Source organism: Camelus bactrianus, chromosome 11 (assembly GCF_048773025.1).
Source record: "Camelus bactrianus isolate YW-2024 breed Bactrian camel chromosome 11, ASM4877302v1, whole genome shotgun sequence".
NCBI lineage: Eukaryota > Metazoa > Chordata > Mammalia > Artiodactyla > Camelidae > Camelus > Camelus bactrianus.
The window spans coordinates 78,996,200-79,011,712 of record NC_133549.1 but is presented as its reverse complement, the minus strand read 5'-3'; the positions used below and the strand labels follow the sequence as shown (position 1 = coordinate 79,011,712).

Below are 15,513 nucleotides of genomic sequence, written 5' to 3'. Positions count from 1 at the left end.
TGGAACGCTAAGTTTCTGGCACAGGTTAGCAAAAATAAAGATGTCATTTTTCCCCATCCAAATTCACAGCCGTCCTGGAATTCTATCCATAGACAAGAAACCTTGCCCCCAGACTAGACTGAGGGGTGGTGAGCCAGGGGTTCATCACACCCTCACTACATTGTGAAACCTTCTTAGGAAAACCAAGCTTTTCCTTCTCCTATCCTGAAGCTTTGGAAATGGTTTTGTAAAACAATTTGAAACCGTGTCCGTTCTTCGCGACAACTCTGCTGGCCACCTGTCCAAAGATAATAAGCACCTTTGATGTGTTTCTTCAATAACTGGAATCATCGTCACCAAATAAAGTGTCTGTTGATCGACTAATTCTGAATTTTAATCGAGATCTTTTTCCTTTAATCAGGATCGCCCTGAGTTGGTTGAGCTTTGGTGTTAGGGTTTTTCTTTTCAGAGGCTGCCCAGGGAGGGTTCGTGTTCCCCTCGCGCTTGCATTTTGCACACACAGTGGCTCAGAGACAACTGGGCGCACACACATCCCCCCATCGGGTCCTCACGGGGGAGCTGTCATCTCACAACCACATAGTCATCACATGCCATTGCAGGGGCAACCCGGCAGGAGGGCCCCCCTCTAAAGGCCGCCCAGCCCCCGCGCTGTCCCGCCAGGCTGAGGCGCCGACACACAGGAGCCGGGCCGGGTCCGGGTCTCCGGCTCTCCGCAGGGGAGCCGGGAGCGCGCTGGCCCACGCCCACGCCCCCCACACCCCCGGGCGCACACTCGGGCGCACACCCCTGCGCGCGCACGCCGCCACACTCGGGCGCACGCACACCGCGGCCCGGCCAGGGACAGCCGTGACGGCGGCGGCCCGGAGTGGTCCGGGGCGCGCAGCCGGGTTCTCCCCGAGGGCGCCGCCGGCCGCCCCGCCCCGCCCCGCCCCTCGAACCCACCGAGCCGGGCGCGCCTGGGGCTGCAAAGTTTCGCTGCGAGTCCGCCGAGGCAGCGCGCTGGCTTGGGCTCAGCGAGGCTCTGCGAGGCTCCGGGCGGCTCCGTGACCGTCGTCCGGGGGCTCGGGCGGCGCAGACAGATCGTGCGCTTGGCTGTGCGCCCCACTCTGCCCCGCGCCCCGCGCGGATCTCCGCACTTCACGCCTCTGGCTTCCCGAGCGGGCCCGCGCGCCCTCCGGCCCCGGGGTCTGTTCTCAGCCTCCTGTGCGCCCTCGCTCTCCCTCCTCCTCCTCCCCGGCTCCGGCCCCTTCGTCGCCGCCACCCATCATGGCCCTTGGCCCGGCTCGGACCAGCCGGGGATCGGGGTCCCGACTGCTGCCGCTGCTGCCGCTGCTTCTGCTGCTGCTCCGGGACGCGGGCGGCAGCCACACGGCCCCCGCCCGGTCCGCCCCGCCAGCGGCCGCCGAAGGTCTGATGGGGGAAAAGGACCCGCAGCGGTCCCCGGGGGACGTGGCCGCCGCTCTGGGCCCCGGCGCCCAGGACATGGTCGCTGTCCACATGCTCCGGCTTTATGAGAAATACAGCCGAAGGGGCGCGCGGCCGGGAGGGGGAAACACGGTCCGCAGCTTCCGGGCCCGGCTGGGTAAGTCGAGGGGGCCCCAGGGCCCCTTCTCTTCATCCTCCCTGGTCCTCACTTGTCTATGCTCCCACCCCTTCACCTCCGTTTTCCTCTTCCTTATAGTCATTGACTGGTTCATTCATTCTTTCATTTAACTGTTCCTCCAGCACTCCATCCCAGGCCCTGAGCCTCTGATGGGGACACCAAAGTGGCACAGAGTGACAGAGTTCCTGTCTCTGGGGTGTTGCCGAGCCTGGGAGGGTGTCACACTTGCTGGACACAGATCACCCCATACACAGGGCTTTAAGCACAGGGTAGAGTAGGGACTGGGCTGGGGAGGTTCATAGCATGGGGGGTATCCATGTCCTAGGGGTAAGCTGTGTTAGCTCTCCACAGAGGAGGTAGGAGAGCCTGTCAGGTGGATATAAGGCAGCCCTGATAGACATACCAGTCACTGGGCCTGGACAGACGGTGTGCCCCTCTAGCTGGGGCCAGTAGGTGGGTGTGGTGGTTGGGGGAGCAGAGTGGACTGAGAAGGGCCCTGGGTCCCCAGCCTTGGGTGCACAGGACTTAGGCCTGCTGGGCACTAGCATTGAAGTGTTGAGACTATGAGGGCTTGAGGAAAGGTCTAGAAGCTTGGGCAGTGGGGGATCCCAGCCCCTCCCCTGCCCTTGCCCGACCTGGGCAGATCCTTTCCCCTCTCCCTACTCCTTGGATGGAGCTGGACAGAGACCACTTGCAGAGCCCTCCCTGCCCTGCCTTTGAGAGCACTTCAGAATCCAGCCTCTGACATCTGCCTGTCCAGCCTGGGCTACCTCTGCCAGCCCTGGGTGAGCAGAGAGGATGTGCATCCTGATGGCAGGGGCGGTGGGAAGACCCTGGTTGTCATGGAGATTACTCATCATCCCAGAATGCCATGGCAGAAAATATGGGGAGGGGTCCCCTGCAGCCCTTGTGAAGGAAGAAGCCATTCATCAGGGGCGAGACCATTGATCTGTAGGGTGGAGGGGAACCAGACCAACGTTGGGGCCAGACAGCCTCGGGTCAGATCTGCCACCTACCTGTTGATCACTGGCTGTGTGACTCAAGGTAACATCAGTGGCCTCAGAGCCAGACATGGGAAGCTTGGTCTCACATAAACATGTCCCGGGGAGCACTAGGATGGCCAGACTCACTAGGTGAGTGTTCCTGGGCTCCAGGCCTACCAAATCTAACTCCGTCCTCCCTGGTACCTCTTATTCACCTCTTGGGGCCCATTTCTGGAACATCAATATTAAGCTACTCAAGAATCATTTAGCATGACCGTGACCTTGGGCAATCACTGAAGTTCTGTGGACTTGAGTGCACTCATCTACAAAATGGGCAGACCATAGCTGTATCTTCCCTGTTGGGTAGATGACATGAGGTGATATGGGCAAGCCCTGCGCCCAGCACTGACAGGGTTAGGTGTTTCCCTGGAATACAAAGCATTTGTGTTCATATAGGTGTAGACTTGACCTGGCATGCATTAACTCGGTCCCCAAAGCTTTGCAGTTGAGGAAAGCAAGGCTGGCAAGGTCACTACTGCAACAAGAGGTGAGCATGCCTGTTGAGCCCACCAGCTGCTTTTGCCCACAGTCTGTTTTTTTTTTTATTCTCCCAGGCTAGGGTAGTATAAGGAACAGCGAAGCAACAGTTATCCCTGAAAAGGACCTGGAGATGGTACTTTAAATCCAGCCCTCCCATTTTACAGATAAGGAAACTGAGGCCCGGGGAGGGGGAGCTGTTCACAGTGGCACTTTCCATCTGCCAGGCTCGTGTTCCCCTCACTGTTAGTCCCCTCCACCCACCTTCATCAGAACTGAGCCCAGGATGTAGGAGACAGAGGGTGGAATAGACAATTCTGGAAGGTCAGAATTATTCTGGAGCAGTCTGGGACTGTCTGACAAATCCAGCACTCTTGTTTGGAACCACCTGACAACCATGGGTGCAAGTCCCAGCTCCATCAGCTACTGGCTGAGAGCTGTGGTACACATCATTTTACCTCTCTGAGCATCGATTTCTTGTGCACATAGTGGGATGAGGTGGATTTTGTTCCGGGCAGAGAGTGAGCCCAGCCAGCTGGGTTTCTCATCCCTTCCCTTGCTTCATGCCTAGCTCCTTGCTAGCCCTCAGAGGTTCCCGCTTTGTGACCCAGAGACTCAACGGTAAGGAAGCATGAGCTTGGGCAGAGACCCCCTCATCTTATGGATGAGGCACAGATGTTGGGGGCTTCAGCTCTGGTTCTGAATCGTACCGGTCCCAGCCTGCTCCATGACAGTAGCCTCTGCTGCCTCAGTTGGGTGGTCCTGCAGCTCTCGTTGCAGTGGAACCATGTCCCTTGCCTGCCACCAGGCAGCATAGCTGAGGCTCTGAGTGCAGGCTGTGAGCTGGACTGGTGAGGTCCCAATCCTGAGTCTGTGATCTGGGCCAGGGACTGAACTTGGCCATGACTTTTTTTTTTTTTTCCAGTTCTAAAATGGGGCTTTTCTTTGTAGCATTTTTTAATTGAACTGAGATAAGTGCGGTGCTTAACACAGTGCCTAGCACATGTAAGTTCAGTAATTTATTAGCTCTACTATTATTACTCCAGCCACCCCACTCCTTCCCTCTCCGAAGGGTGTCTTGTTCCCTATTAAGTCTACATCACGCCCAGCCCCAAACGATTTGCACTTAAACCTAGGCCTTTCCAACTACCTGTGTGATATAGGGCAAGTTTCTTAACCTCTCTGAGCTTGATTTCTCCATTTCTAAAATAGGAGTAATAATAATGCCCATTTGTCGACATTGCTGAAAGTCACATTCAGTTTCCCGAGTCTTTCCTAAGCACCTCATTCGGTGGCGGGTGCTGTAAGCTCGGAGGACACAAAGAAACCTGGCCTACTGACCCTGCCCAGAAAAACTCACTAGCTGGTGGAGAAGGGAGAAGTAAACAGGAGAATGTGAGCAGTACAGCAGGTGGTACAAGGGAGAGAGAAAGGCCTGGGGGTGGGCACTGATCCAGCAGGGGAAGGGCTGGTGGGGAGGGGCCCGTGAAGCCTTCACAGAGCAGGCGGAGCCCAGAGAGATTTAGAAGGGCAAATGGTGTTAGCCAGAACTGAAACAGAGCCCTGTGTGCCAGGAACTGTGCAGAGGTGGCTTCAGTGAGGAAGTAACAGGAGGAGAGAGGTGGGAAATGGAAGCAGATCAGTGGGCCGCCAAGGCCACCAAGAGCCTCGAATGTTATGAGTTTGCCTGTAGGCAGTGAGGCTGTATAAAGTGTGTATCCAGTGAGACAGGGAAAGAGGGAGCGAGAGGGAGGGAGAGGGAGGAAGGAAAGAGAAAAAAGGAAGAGGAGAGGGGAGGAGAGGAGAGAGATTATAAAAGAAATGCATACTTATCCAGAAATAATAGAAAATCAGAGTAAAGAAAAGAAATCAAACTCAATTGCAACCCAGGTATAACCAGAGTTAATATTTTGGTGAAACATACATACATATATATATATATATATATATATATATATATATATAGGTTTTTTCACCCTAATGGGGTCATATTTTCAACATGCAGGTAAAACTTGTTATAACCTCATTCTCATTTGAAGTTTCTGTTTTTGTTTTTGTTTTTCATTACTAGTCATCTTGAATTGGTTTTTCATGCCTTTTGGCCATTTGCAGTTTTTCCTGTGGAAATCACTTCATCTAATTGAGGTTCTGGTCTTTTTCTTACTGATGGGTAGAGGTTTTGAAGGATATGAACTCTTCATCTGTAACAGATGATTTCCTTGTGAAGCATGAGTGTGACGTGAGAGTGGCAGTGTCCTGGGGTCCCATGGCGGTTGAGGTCAGGCTGTGGACGAAGACAGTCGTGGAAAGATGGGGAGTTCCAGATGGTAGTGGAGAAACAGGATGCGGCGCCAGCAGGAACTAGGATTGGTTGGATGCAGGAGGGGGTCATGGCCATGACAATTCTCAGGCTCCTGCTGGAGAGGGTGGATGCGTGGCAGTGCCTCCGATCGGGCATGAGGACAGGGAACAGAGGTGAGGTGCCCTGAGCATAGCAGTAGCTTGTGACATCACATGACCAGTATGTTCTGAGCACGTGCAGGGTACCATGCACCTTGCTGAGAGCTCTGCGGAGAGGATCTTCCAACTTCAGGAGGCTCATATACAGATTCTGCCTGGTTTACAGATGAGGAAACTGAAGCACAGAGAGGTTTTGTGATTTGCCTTAGGTCCCACCGCTAGTAAGTGGTGAAGCAGGTTTTAAACCCTGACTCTGGAGCTTACCTAAAAATAGACCCTCTTCCTTTCTCTGCTGCACCACTGGCCGGCGCACTGCTTTCTTCCTTCATCCCACTTCCTTCTGGTGTTCTCACTCCAGTCACCCTGATGGCTGTTTCAGAGGCAGTGGGTGAAGGGACAGATCTCCAGGTGGCTTGGATTCTGCTTGGAACAGTCTTGAGGGTTCTCAAGGGTTGGCCAGCAGGGAGCCTGGGAGGACCCGCAGGCTAGGGCCCCTTCCCTACCTCTTTCCTCTCCAGCCCCATCCCTGACGAGTTGTGAAGGAGGTTGAGTCCCCAGTAGAGTGGAAATGACTAGGGCTCTAAGATTTCCAAAGATCCATAGAGAGATCAGCTTGTCTAAATAAGGTCGATCCTTTCTTTCTTGAAGAGTCAGAACTCAAAATCATCCAAATAATGACTTGTGTTTTTAAACTATTTTAGAGCTCACAGCACCTGATCTTTGTTACATTAGCTGTTAGGCAGATCCAGAGCACGTGGTATGGGAGGGTGGGGAAGGGCCTGGGCTTGGGGTCACGCAGGCCTGGGTGCACATCCCGGCTCTGCCCCTAACTGGCTGGGGGACTCCAGGCAATTGATGTAGTTCCGTCTCCTCTCTGAAGCGCCATCTTTTTGTCCACTCGCCATCTCTGCTTCCCTCATTGTGAAAGTGAAGAATCAAGTGTGCCTATATGCTTTGAGCTTCATAATTAGTAAACCATATTATTCCTATTTTAAAGATGAGAAAACTAAGGCTCAAGGGGGAAGCAACTGGACAAAGATTCCACTGCCCAGTGCCTCCAGTTGGATTTGCATAATCGCCTGTGTCTTTCCAAAGAAGGAGGCTTTCTAGACCTCTTTCAGGATGTTCGCTGAGCCCCAGGGCAGCAAGCCAGGAAGCCCCTTTGTTAAGTGAAGCGGACAGATCTAGCAGACTCCACCCTCCCCTGCCATTCAGCATGTATTTCTGAGCACTGACATCACAAAGTGCCAGGATGTAGGGATGCAGCAGTGCGCACAGCTGGCGAAGCCCCACTCTCATGGAGTTCGCATTCTAAGAGGAAAGAGAAACAATAGCAACAAAATATATATCAGGGTGTCCAAAGGTGAGGTGAAGACAAGTGAAGCAGGGGACAGACAGAGCGAAGGGGCTGCTCCTCCAGCCAAGGGAGCCAATGCGACCCTTTGTTGAGGATGCTTCTCAAGCAAAGATCTGAAGGAGAGGGGAGTGATTCCTGGAGGAGGAGGGGTGATGGCAGAAGAAACAGCTGGGACAAAGCCCTGAGACGGTAGCTTCGTGTTGGAAGGACAGGAAGGCCAGGGTGACGGAGTAGAGATCAGGTTGCTGGGAGCAGATGGAGTTGGGGAGGTCGGCAGGCCAAACCAAATAGTGCCTTGGTAAGGTTTTGAGTTTTATTTGGGGGGCAATGGAGGGCTCTGAGTGGATGGTGACCTGAGGTTGAAGGCACCTGCCGGGGCCTCACCTGGACTGTGTTCTTGAAGCTGTGACAGGTGCTGTAGATGGACATCCCCACAGTTACCACTGTCTCATCCCTGGACTGAGCTCCTCTGAGTACCTCTGACCACCTTTGCCAGGAGCACATTCAGTTGGGAACTTTGATGTACTTTAAAGGAACTACGATAGATCAAGGAAGGAATCAGCCCAGCACTCGGCCCAAGTAGGGGTTTCCCAAGCCTTGATCAGGCTGCCTGACCCATAAGGCTGCCAGACCTCCCGGTATGAGTTCTTGAGCATGCTCTCCTCGGTTTTCCATCCCGAGGGAGGGGCAGCATTGGCCGTCCCCTTCCTCCACCTCAGGCAGAAATGACCTCCAGAAAAGGCCCCCGCCCCGTCCTCCTCAGCACCCAAGGAGGTGGTCTTCCCAGCGTCTTCCTTGGGCCACACCCACCTCAAGCCGAGGTTGCTGTGCCCATCCTGGTGGTCACGGTTGTCCTTCTTTGTACCCTCTCTCATCCTTCACCTCATCACTGGAAGGGGTGGGGGAGCCAGGTGCTTTCCTCTCTGGGCAGCCCCATCTCTGTTCCCCAAGTCTGCCATTTTTCGTTCTCACCAGCAGCCGTAGGTTCAGGCCAGCGTCCTGCTATGAAAGGCCAGCTTTTTGGAAGGAGTCAGAAATGTCTCTCCTAGAACCTCTTAAGTGTTCTCCAGCAAAGAACCTGTTAGCAGAACAATGGAGTTAAGACTTGAGTTGGATAAAAGAAAAACACTTTTTTCCGCTATGCTAGCTGGGCCATTGTGTGACAGGGACCTAAACGGGTATAGGAGGAATTTGCTCTGGCAGCCTTGGTCCTTTAGATGAAAGTGACAGGGAACCACATTTGGGGAGTCTTCCTTTGGGCCTGGCACATCACATGTTATTTATTTAATCCTCCAAGCATTCACGTGAGACAGAGATTCTGTTGTCCGTCTGAGGCAGATGAGCAAATCGCGGTCCCATCGGGGCCTGGGAGCACGGTTCCTAGGGTCTTTCCTAGCTTGGAGGGTGGAGGTTGCCTCATTGGTGATCTTGCATCCCCACCCACCACCTGCCAACCCCAGATGCTGTGGATACACAGCCATTGCCCACCATTGCTTCTTAAACTTCCCTGATGTTTAGAATCCCTAAGATGCTCATTAAAATATGAATATCTGGGCCCTACTGTCCCAGACCCTCTGAATCAGTATCTCCAGGGGAGGGAGACAGTGATCAGGGAGGTTTGGGAAATGCAGAACCGGAGACCATGACACTCAGGGCCGCAGGGTTTGGGGAAGCCAACTTTAAATGTGCGTCAAGACCATGAACTACTTCTTACTTGTGGACATGTTGAGGGGCCGCTGCGCCTCTCTGCAGGTTTGTTCTGAGAATTCAGTAAGGTAGGATCTTTGAGTGTCACCCAAGTCTTGACTGGAATTTATCAGACCCTCCGATTTTTCTTTCCTTCCTCTCTTGTAGAGCCTTAAAAATACGTGGATGTTCCCAATTGAATTATGCCTTCTTCTCAATAGAAACAAATAACCTTAAATTAAAGATTTTGGTTTAAAAAAAAATACCAGCTGATCCTGTGGGTGCAGGTGTCAGAGAAGCTGTGGCCTTCACACATGCCCTTTGGAGAGCCCATTGTCCGCACACACATGCATGCATACACGCACACACACCCATGCATACACGCACACACACCCCTACTCTTGGGAGCCCTGTACCTCTCCTGGCCTCACCCAGCAGACAGACACCTGGCAGCAGGAAATAGAGCAGCGGGAGGGAGGCAGCTGACATAGCAGCTCTGGTCTCCTGTTCATCTGCAGCATCACGGGGCGACCCCGGGAATGATGCTTCCATCCATCCAAACCTTAGAGAGGGCTTGCTATTTACAGAACTCATGCTGCCAGGGCTTGGGGCCTCTTCTTGAGGCTGCAGACAAGGGTGTTCTGCCCTGGGGCTCTGCGGTACACCTGGTGCACCCGAGAGACAAGGGCGGGCTGGTTGACAGCCCCAGGGATGCGGGGACGGAAGGGTTCTTGAGCTGCAGGTATGATGTTTGCGGGCTCCCGGTCCTTTTCATGGTTTGGGCCTCTGGAGAGCAACCTGGATGTTGGCGATTTTGCTGAGTGACCTGGGGCAATCCTGATATTACTCTTTCTTTGTAAAAGAAGTGTAAAAGGCCTTGGGCAGAATAAATAGTAGGCGCCCCAGTGGCTGTGCTCTTAAGCCCAGTTTCCCTCAGGAGACACTCAAAATGCAGGAAAAGTATGGGGCACTCTACTTATTTTAACTCATTTGGGAAAAGGGTTGCATTTAAAGTCTATAAAATAGAGGGCTATGCAAATACAGGGTGGGAGGGCTGCAGTCAGCAGGGCCTGGACCCATCCCAGACCATCCTGAACACCTGATTCCACCTTATCTCATGAATGAAGGTGTAGGGGATCATTTGTTTATTTGCTCACTGAGAAGTGTTGGAGCGCAGAGGTGGGAACAGGAACTGCAGGGTCCAGCAGGCCTGAACACCTACCCTGCTTGCTACCTTTTTTTCTTCCTTTTTTTGCAATGGGATATTGACAGTCCCCAATCTTCTGACCTCCATCCCTCATCTCCATCCTTTCACTGAAAATAGCAAAGGGTGCCCTCATCAGTTTACTGTGAGAATTACATGAGATGAGGAAAGCCTGGCTAGGCTGGCAGCGCTCCCTGGATTAGCGAGTTCCTCCTCCACCCTGGCCCTGGGCCGGAGACCCTAAGAGCACGGGGCCTGTCCAAGGAGACAACCTAACCGGCTGTGGTCTGTCCTCCCCTCGCAGAAGTGGTCAACCAGAAAGCCGTGTATTTCTTCAACCTGACTTCGATGCAGGACTCGGAAATGATCCTCACAGCCACATTCCACTTCTACTCAGAGCCGCGCTGGCCCCGGGCGCGTGAGGCACCATGTAAACAGCGGGCCAAGAACGCATCCTGCCGCCTGCTGCCCCCGGGCCCCCCGGCACGCCAGCACCTGCTCTTCCGCAGCCTCTCACAGAACACCGCCACGCAGGGGCTGCTCCGCGGGGCCATGGCCCTGCCATCCCCGCCACGGGGCCTGTGGCAGGCCAAGGACATCTCCCCCATCGTCAAGGCAGCCCGCCGTGATGGCGAGCTGCTCCTGTCGGCCCAGCTGGATTCTGGAGAGAAGGCCCCTGGGGCCTCCCGGCCCAGCCCCCACGCACCCTACATCCTCATCTACGCCAACGACCTGGCCATCTCAGAGCCCAACAGCGTGGCAGTGACACTGCAGAGATACGACCCCTTCCAGGCTGGGGACCCAGAGCCTGGCGCAGCCCCCAACAACTCTACAGACCCCCGAGTGCGCCGGGCCACGCAGGCCACTGGGCCCCTCCAGGACAATGAGCTGCCGGGGCTGGACGAGCGGCCGGCACACGCGCCCCACGCCCAGCACCACCACAAGCACCAGCTGTGGCCCAGCCCCTTCCGGGCGCTGAAGCCGCGGCCCGGGCGCAAGGACCGCCGGAGGAAGGGCCAGGATGTGCTCATGGCCTCCTCGCAGGTGCTGGACTTCGACGAGAAGACGATGCAGAAAGCCCGGAGGAAGCAGTGGGACGAGCCGCGGGTCTGCTCCCGGAGGTATCTGAAGGTGGACTTCGCGGACATCGGGTGGAACGAATGGATCATCTCGCCCAAGTCCTTCGACGCCTACTACTGCTCGGGGACCTGCGAGTTCCCCATGCCCAAGGTAGGGTGTAGGTGTATTCTACCCCTTGGCTAATTGTGACTCTCAGCTCTGCCCCGCCTGGCGAGCCCCTCTGCCTTATGACTGTTTTCTGCCTCTAAATAGGGATAATAACACCTCCCATCTATTCAAGGCAGGGAATAGTACATAGAGGTGCCAGCGCAGCAGCCGGCGGGGTGGATACAGCCCACAGATGGATGCAGCCTGGCTGTGCTTTTGCAAGTGTTGCCTTCTTGGAATTTGAATTTTAAATCAGAACAGTTCTCCTTTTGCAAAGCAGGAGAATCCATCTCCTTAGGGATGTGTTCCTACATAGCAAAATCTACACAGGTGGAGTAGACACTGCCCCGCTGCACGCAGGTCAGACCTCTGAAGCCCCCTCCTCGCAAGGGCTCTCGTTTCTGTTCCTGGGCTAGACCTCGGGGCGTTGGTGTCTGTGACCAGTACAGAGCTGGCCTCAATGGCTTCCCAGGCTGACTCCCCCACCCTCTCCCTTCCACTCAGGCCGGGGATTCACGGGGCAACTAGCTCCCATTGTGACCGCATGGGGCTGTTTTATCCATTGCACTGGCCTCATTTTTCAGATGCTCACCTTCTCTCCAGGCTGGGCTATGGCTCTGTCCATCCATCACCCCACCGCCTGAACACCGGTGGGCCGGCGGCCAGCTGATGTCGACCTCCACAGGGAACACACACTTTCCTCCTACTTAGCTCCTCCGCTGAGTCCCAGGTCGTGCCTTTCCCTCCAAGAAAGGAAGTCAGTGCATAAATCCAGCGCGAACCATGAATGAATCAGCCATCTGGGAAATCCCAGACCCAGACATGGGGCCGCATTAACCTGGTGGGGGAATTAAGAGGCTTCTTCTCCAAGCCGTGCATGTGTGGGAGAGAGGAAGGGAGGAGCCTGACAGAGACAGGCGTCTGCCGGAAGGGCCCAGCACAGACCTGGGGCAGATGCAGGGTGAGTACTGGCTGGCTGACCCTGCACTTACCTTATCAGTCTGCCTTGCTGTCTTCCCGCCTTCCCTGACACTAGCCTGATCTCCCCAAACGCCGGTGTCCCTCTCCTCCCCTCCTGCCCACCGGCCGCCTCCCTCATCGATGCACTATATATATAAGACTGTCTTTGGCCGACTACGAGCTGAAGCACCTGTGATGTGGTCCTGGTCATCCTGTGGGAGGTGCTTAAGGAACAGCCTTCTCTGTAATTAGGGCTGGGACCCAGACCCTTCTGGATGTGAGAGGCTGCCAGGGGCGGGAGGTGGGGAGAGTCGGTGTGGGCCCAGTGAGCATGGTTTCCAAGCCAGACTGCTTTCTAACTGAGGGCTCTTGGTCAAGTTAGTCATGTTAAGCCTCAGTTTCCTCACCAGTAAAATTAAGGTCCTACCCACCCTGTAAGACTGATGCGATGACACGGCAGGGTGATGCAGGTGACACCCTGAGGTCAGACCCGCCCAGGAATGAGGAGTTTCCAGCCCTACAAGCCGATGTACATGTGTGCCTGCAGGCCTTCCCCTCCAGTGCTGAGAACATGCTCACGTGGCAAGCGCGTCGGTGTGCCTCAGGCTGACGTCTGGGCAGCTGTGGCCCTGGGTGGAACCAGCTGGGCATCTCCCTCAACTTTCCCTCTGGAGTTCCCATCCAGTTCCAGGTGCTCCTTGGGGATGTGTGACGCACAGGTGCCCCCAGGTGGCCAGTGCCGTGTAGGGGATGTGACTTCCTCGGCTTGAGGGCCAGGAAGGCCTTTTGCAAACGGACTTCACAGGAAATGTGTACCCTGCCCTGGGACCTCACCTTTTCTTCTAGGCTGATGCCTTTCCTGTGACCTCAGTCAAGGACGTGCAGGTGGTACGGTGGGCGGGTGAGGACTGCCAGGTGGGCTGAGCACAGAAGTAACCATGCTCCTTTCCGCCTTGCAGATCGTCCGCCCGTCCAACCACGCCACCATCCAGAGCATCGTCAGGGCCGTGGGCATCGTCCCGGGCATCCCAGAGCCTTGCTGCGTTCCCGACAAGATGAACTCTCTCGGGGTTCTCTTCCTGGATGAGAACCGGAACGTCGTTCTGAAGGTGTACCCCAACATGTCTGTGGAGACCTGTGCTTGCCGGTAAGACCGGCCACTCTGGAGTGGAGGAAACCTGTCCCGCCCCCACGCCCAGCAGGACAGCATTCTCAGAACCTTCTGGAGCGAGCGCTTGACTCAGAATGCAGCCGCAAAGGCAGGGCAGAGCTCCCAGGGAGCCATGCTGGGTCCCAGAAAGATCCGTCCCCTGGGGCATCATTCTGGGGTCTTTCATTGCTAGTGACTCAGCCCCCTAAATGTCGGTCTGAATCCTCCGAAGGGATCTGAATTAGCCCTGGCCTGATGGTCACCCACCGCCTGTCCCCTCTGTCCTCAAGGCCTGAAAACTGGACGTGTCCACAATGTTGGGTTTTGTAACCATCATCTCATAACCTGGACAGAAGGCTTCAAACCTGAGAGCTTCACTCCCTTCACATAGAAAGAAACTCTGTTTAAATAATCAGTTTGAAAACACTTGGGGCCACGTAGTGATGCTGGAAAACAGGGCCTAAATGATGATATCAATGGCCGTTTTCTTTCCAAATCCACTGCAAAAGCTTGTCTACATACCGAATACACATATAACCAATTTCGGTTTCTTTTCCTCGATATATTTTTTATTTTAAAACAGAAAGGATGGAATTGACATCGTTCCCCACAGAGGTGATCATCGCTGGTTAAGTGTGCGTTGTTTAAACATGCTTATGGAAATAACAGCTACAGTGCTATGTTGGAATACTAAAACTTAACCAAGATTTTATATTTTTGTAAATTATACTTTCTCTACCATAGATGGTGTGTGTTACATGTTTTTATGGAAAGCTAATAAATTAAAGGGACAGTGCTATCTTGAAAAACTGACGGTCACCCATTCCAAAATACAGATGGACCCCCATGTGTCAGTATGACACCTGGGTGGCTGCGGGGACACAGCCACTTTAGGAGCCGACATCCTAAGCTCCAGACATCATCTACTCCTTGGCCATCCAGGGTCCGCCCACTCACTGCAACACACGTCCCCACTCTGAGCTCGTCCAGGCAGGACAGTAGCTTTAGCCTCAGAGGACATCCATTGATGAGGGGGTGACTGAGGCATTTAAAGGAACATCTGTGGTAGCCTGGTCAGGGACCTTTTACTCAAGCCACTTCAAGCAGGAGATCCAGTGGAAGTGAGGGATCTCTCCTGAGATTCAGGGGCTTCTGAGGGACTGGAATGTCTGCTTCTCCCTGCTTCTTTGTCAGCATCTCCATCTCAAAACAGCCTCCCCACAATTGTTCCCTACCCCCAAGCTGACATCACCTTACAGCTGTAGCACCCAAAGCTGGTTGACTGGCATTTCTGAAGAAGCTGGGTCCAATTTGGGGCAGGTATGTAACAGTCTTTGGCTGGGAACTCTGAGGATGGCATGGTCCCCAGTCGTACCTGGAGGAGGCTGAAAAGCCAGGAGCAGTTCTCCAAGAGGGGACTTCGAAGGAGGAAAGAAGCCCAGGGCTTCAAGGACTCCTGAGGCCAGGGTTCCCGTGCAAGGGCTGTGGGAGGAAGTGCTCCCAGGAGAAACAGGCAGGGAGTGGGTAGAGCAGGATGAGAGGGCAAGAAGCTCAGCATCCCAGCCTTGCCTGGACCCTGAGGGGAGCTCTGGAGCTTCAGCTGTACCTCCGGGTTAGTCTAGCTTTGAGGTAAGGGAGCTGGATGTTCAGACCCCCTCCTCAGGCTGCCCCTGGTGGAGAGATGGAAACTCGCCAGCTCTCCGGCCCTCTGCACAGGCAGCCACTGTGGTTTAGGAAGCCCAGCAGCGTCTGAAGAAGGCCACAATCACAGCTACTGGAGGTAAGGAGAGCGACACTGACGACAGTACCGAGGACAGGCAGGTGAGGGCTGAGGGTGCCTGGATAGGGGTGCAGGTATTTTCCCCATAGACATCTTCGCTGCAAGAAGTTCCTTCACAGGCATTTTTGCTGCACAACTAATTGACCATGAAGCCATTTTGCCATAAAAGATCAAATAACTGGTTGAAAATTACATCAACTAGAAAGTGATCGCAGGTCAGCTTTTCCAAATTCTTCCGTGAGCAGTCATCCCTCCTACCCATCAAATCCAAAAGTTTACCAAGCTATCAAAAATGTAAGAGGCAGCTACTAATTCATGACAGTCTTCAAGAGCATTAATGATGAATGTTTTTAAATTGAAGGATAATTGATTTACAACCTTGTGTCAGTTTATGGTGTACAGCATAGTGATTCAGTTACACATGTGTATATTCCTTTTCATATTCTTTTCCATTATAGGTTATTCCAAGCTATTGAATAGTTTCCTGCGCTATACAGTAGGACCTTGTTTTGTTTTCTATCTATTTTATATACAGTAATTTATATCTGCTAATCCCAAACTCCTAA

At 54.1% G+C, this 15,513-nt stretch overlaps 1 protein-coding gene across 1 annotated transcript; it reads left to right on the top strand.

The window, feature by feature from the left end:
• Window positions 1–799: 799 nt before the first annotated feature.
• On the top strand, window positions 800–13,910 carry GDF10 (growth differentiation factor 10). The gene is made up of 3 exons (XM_010963523.3): window positions 800–1,582; window positions 10,135–11,060; window positions 12,977–13,910. Exons 1-3 carry the CDS (start codon window positions 1,267–1,269, stop codon window positions 13,166–13,168), a joined length of 1,434 nt encoding a protein of 477 aa, XP_010961825.3. The 5' UTR covers window positions 800–1,266; the 3' UTR covers window positions 13,169–13,910.
• Window positions 13,911–15,513: the final 1,603 nt, after the last annotated feature.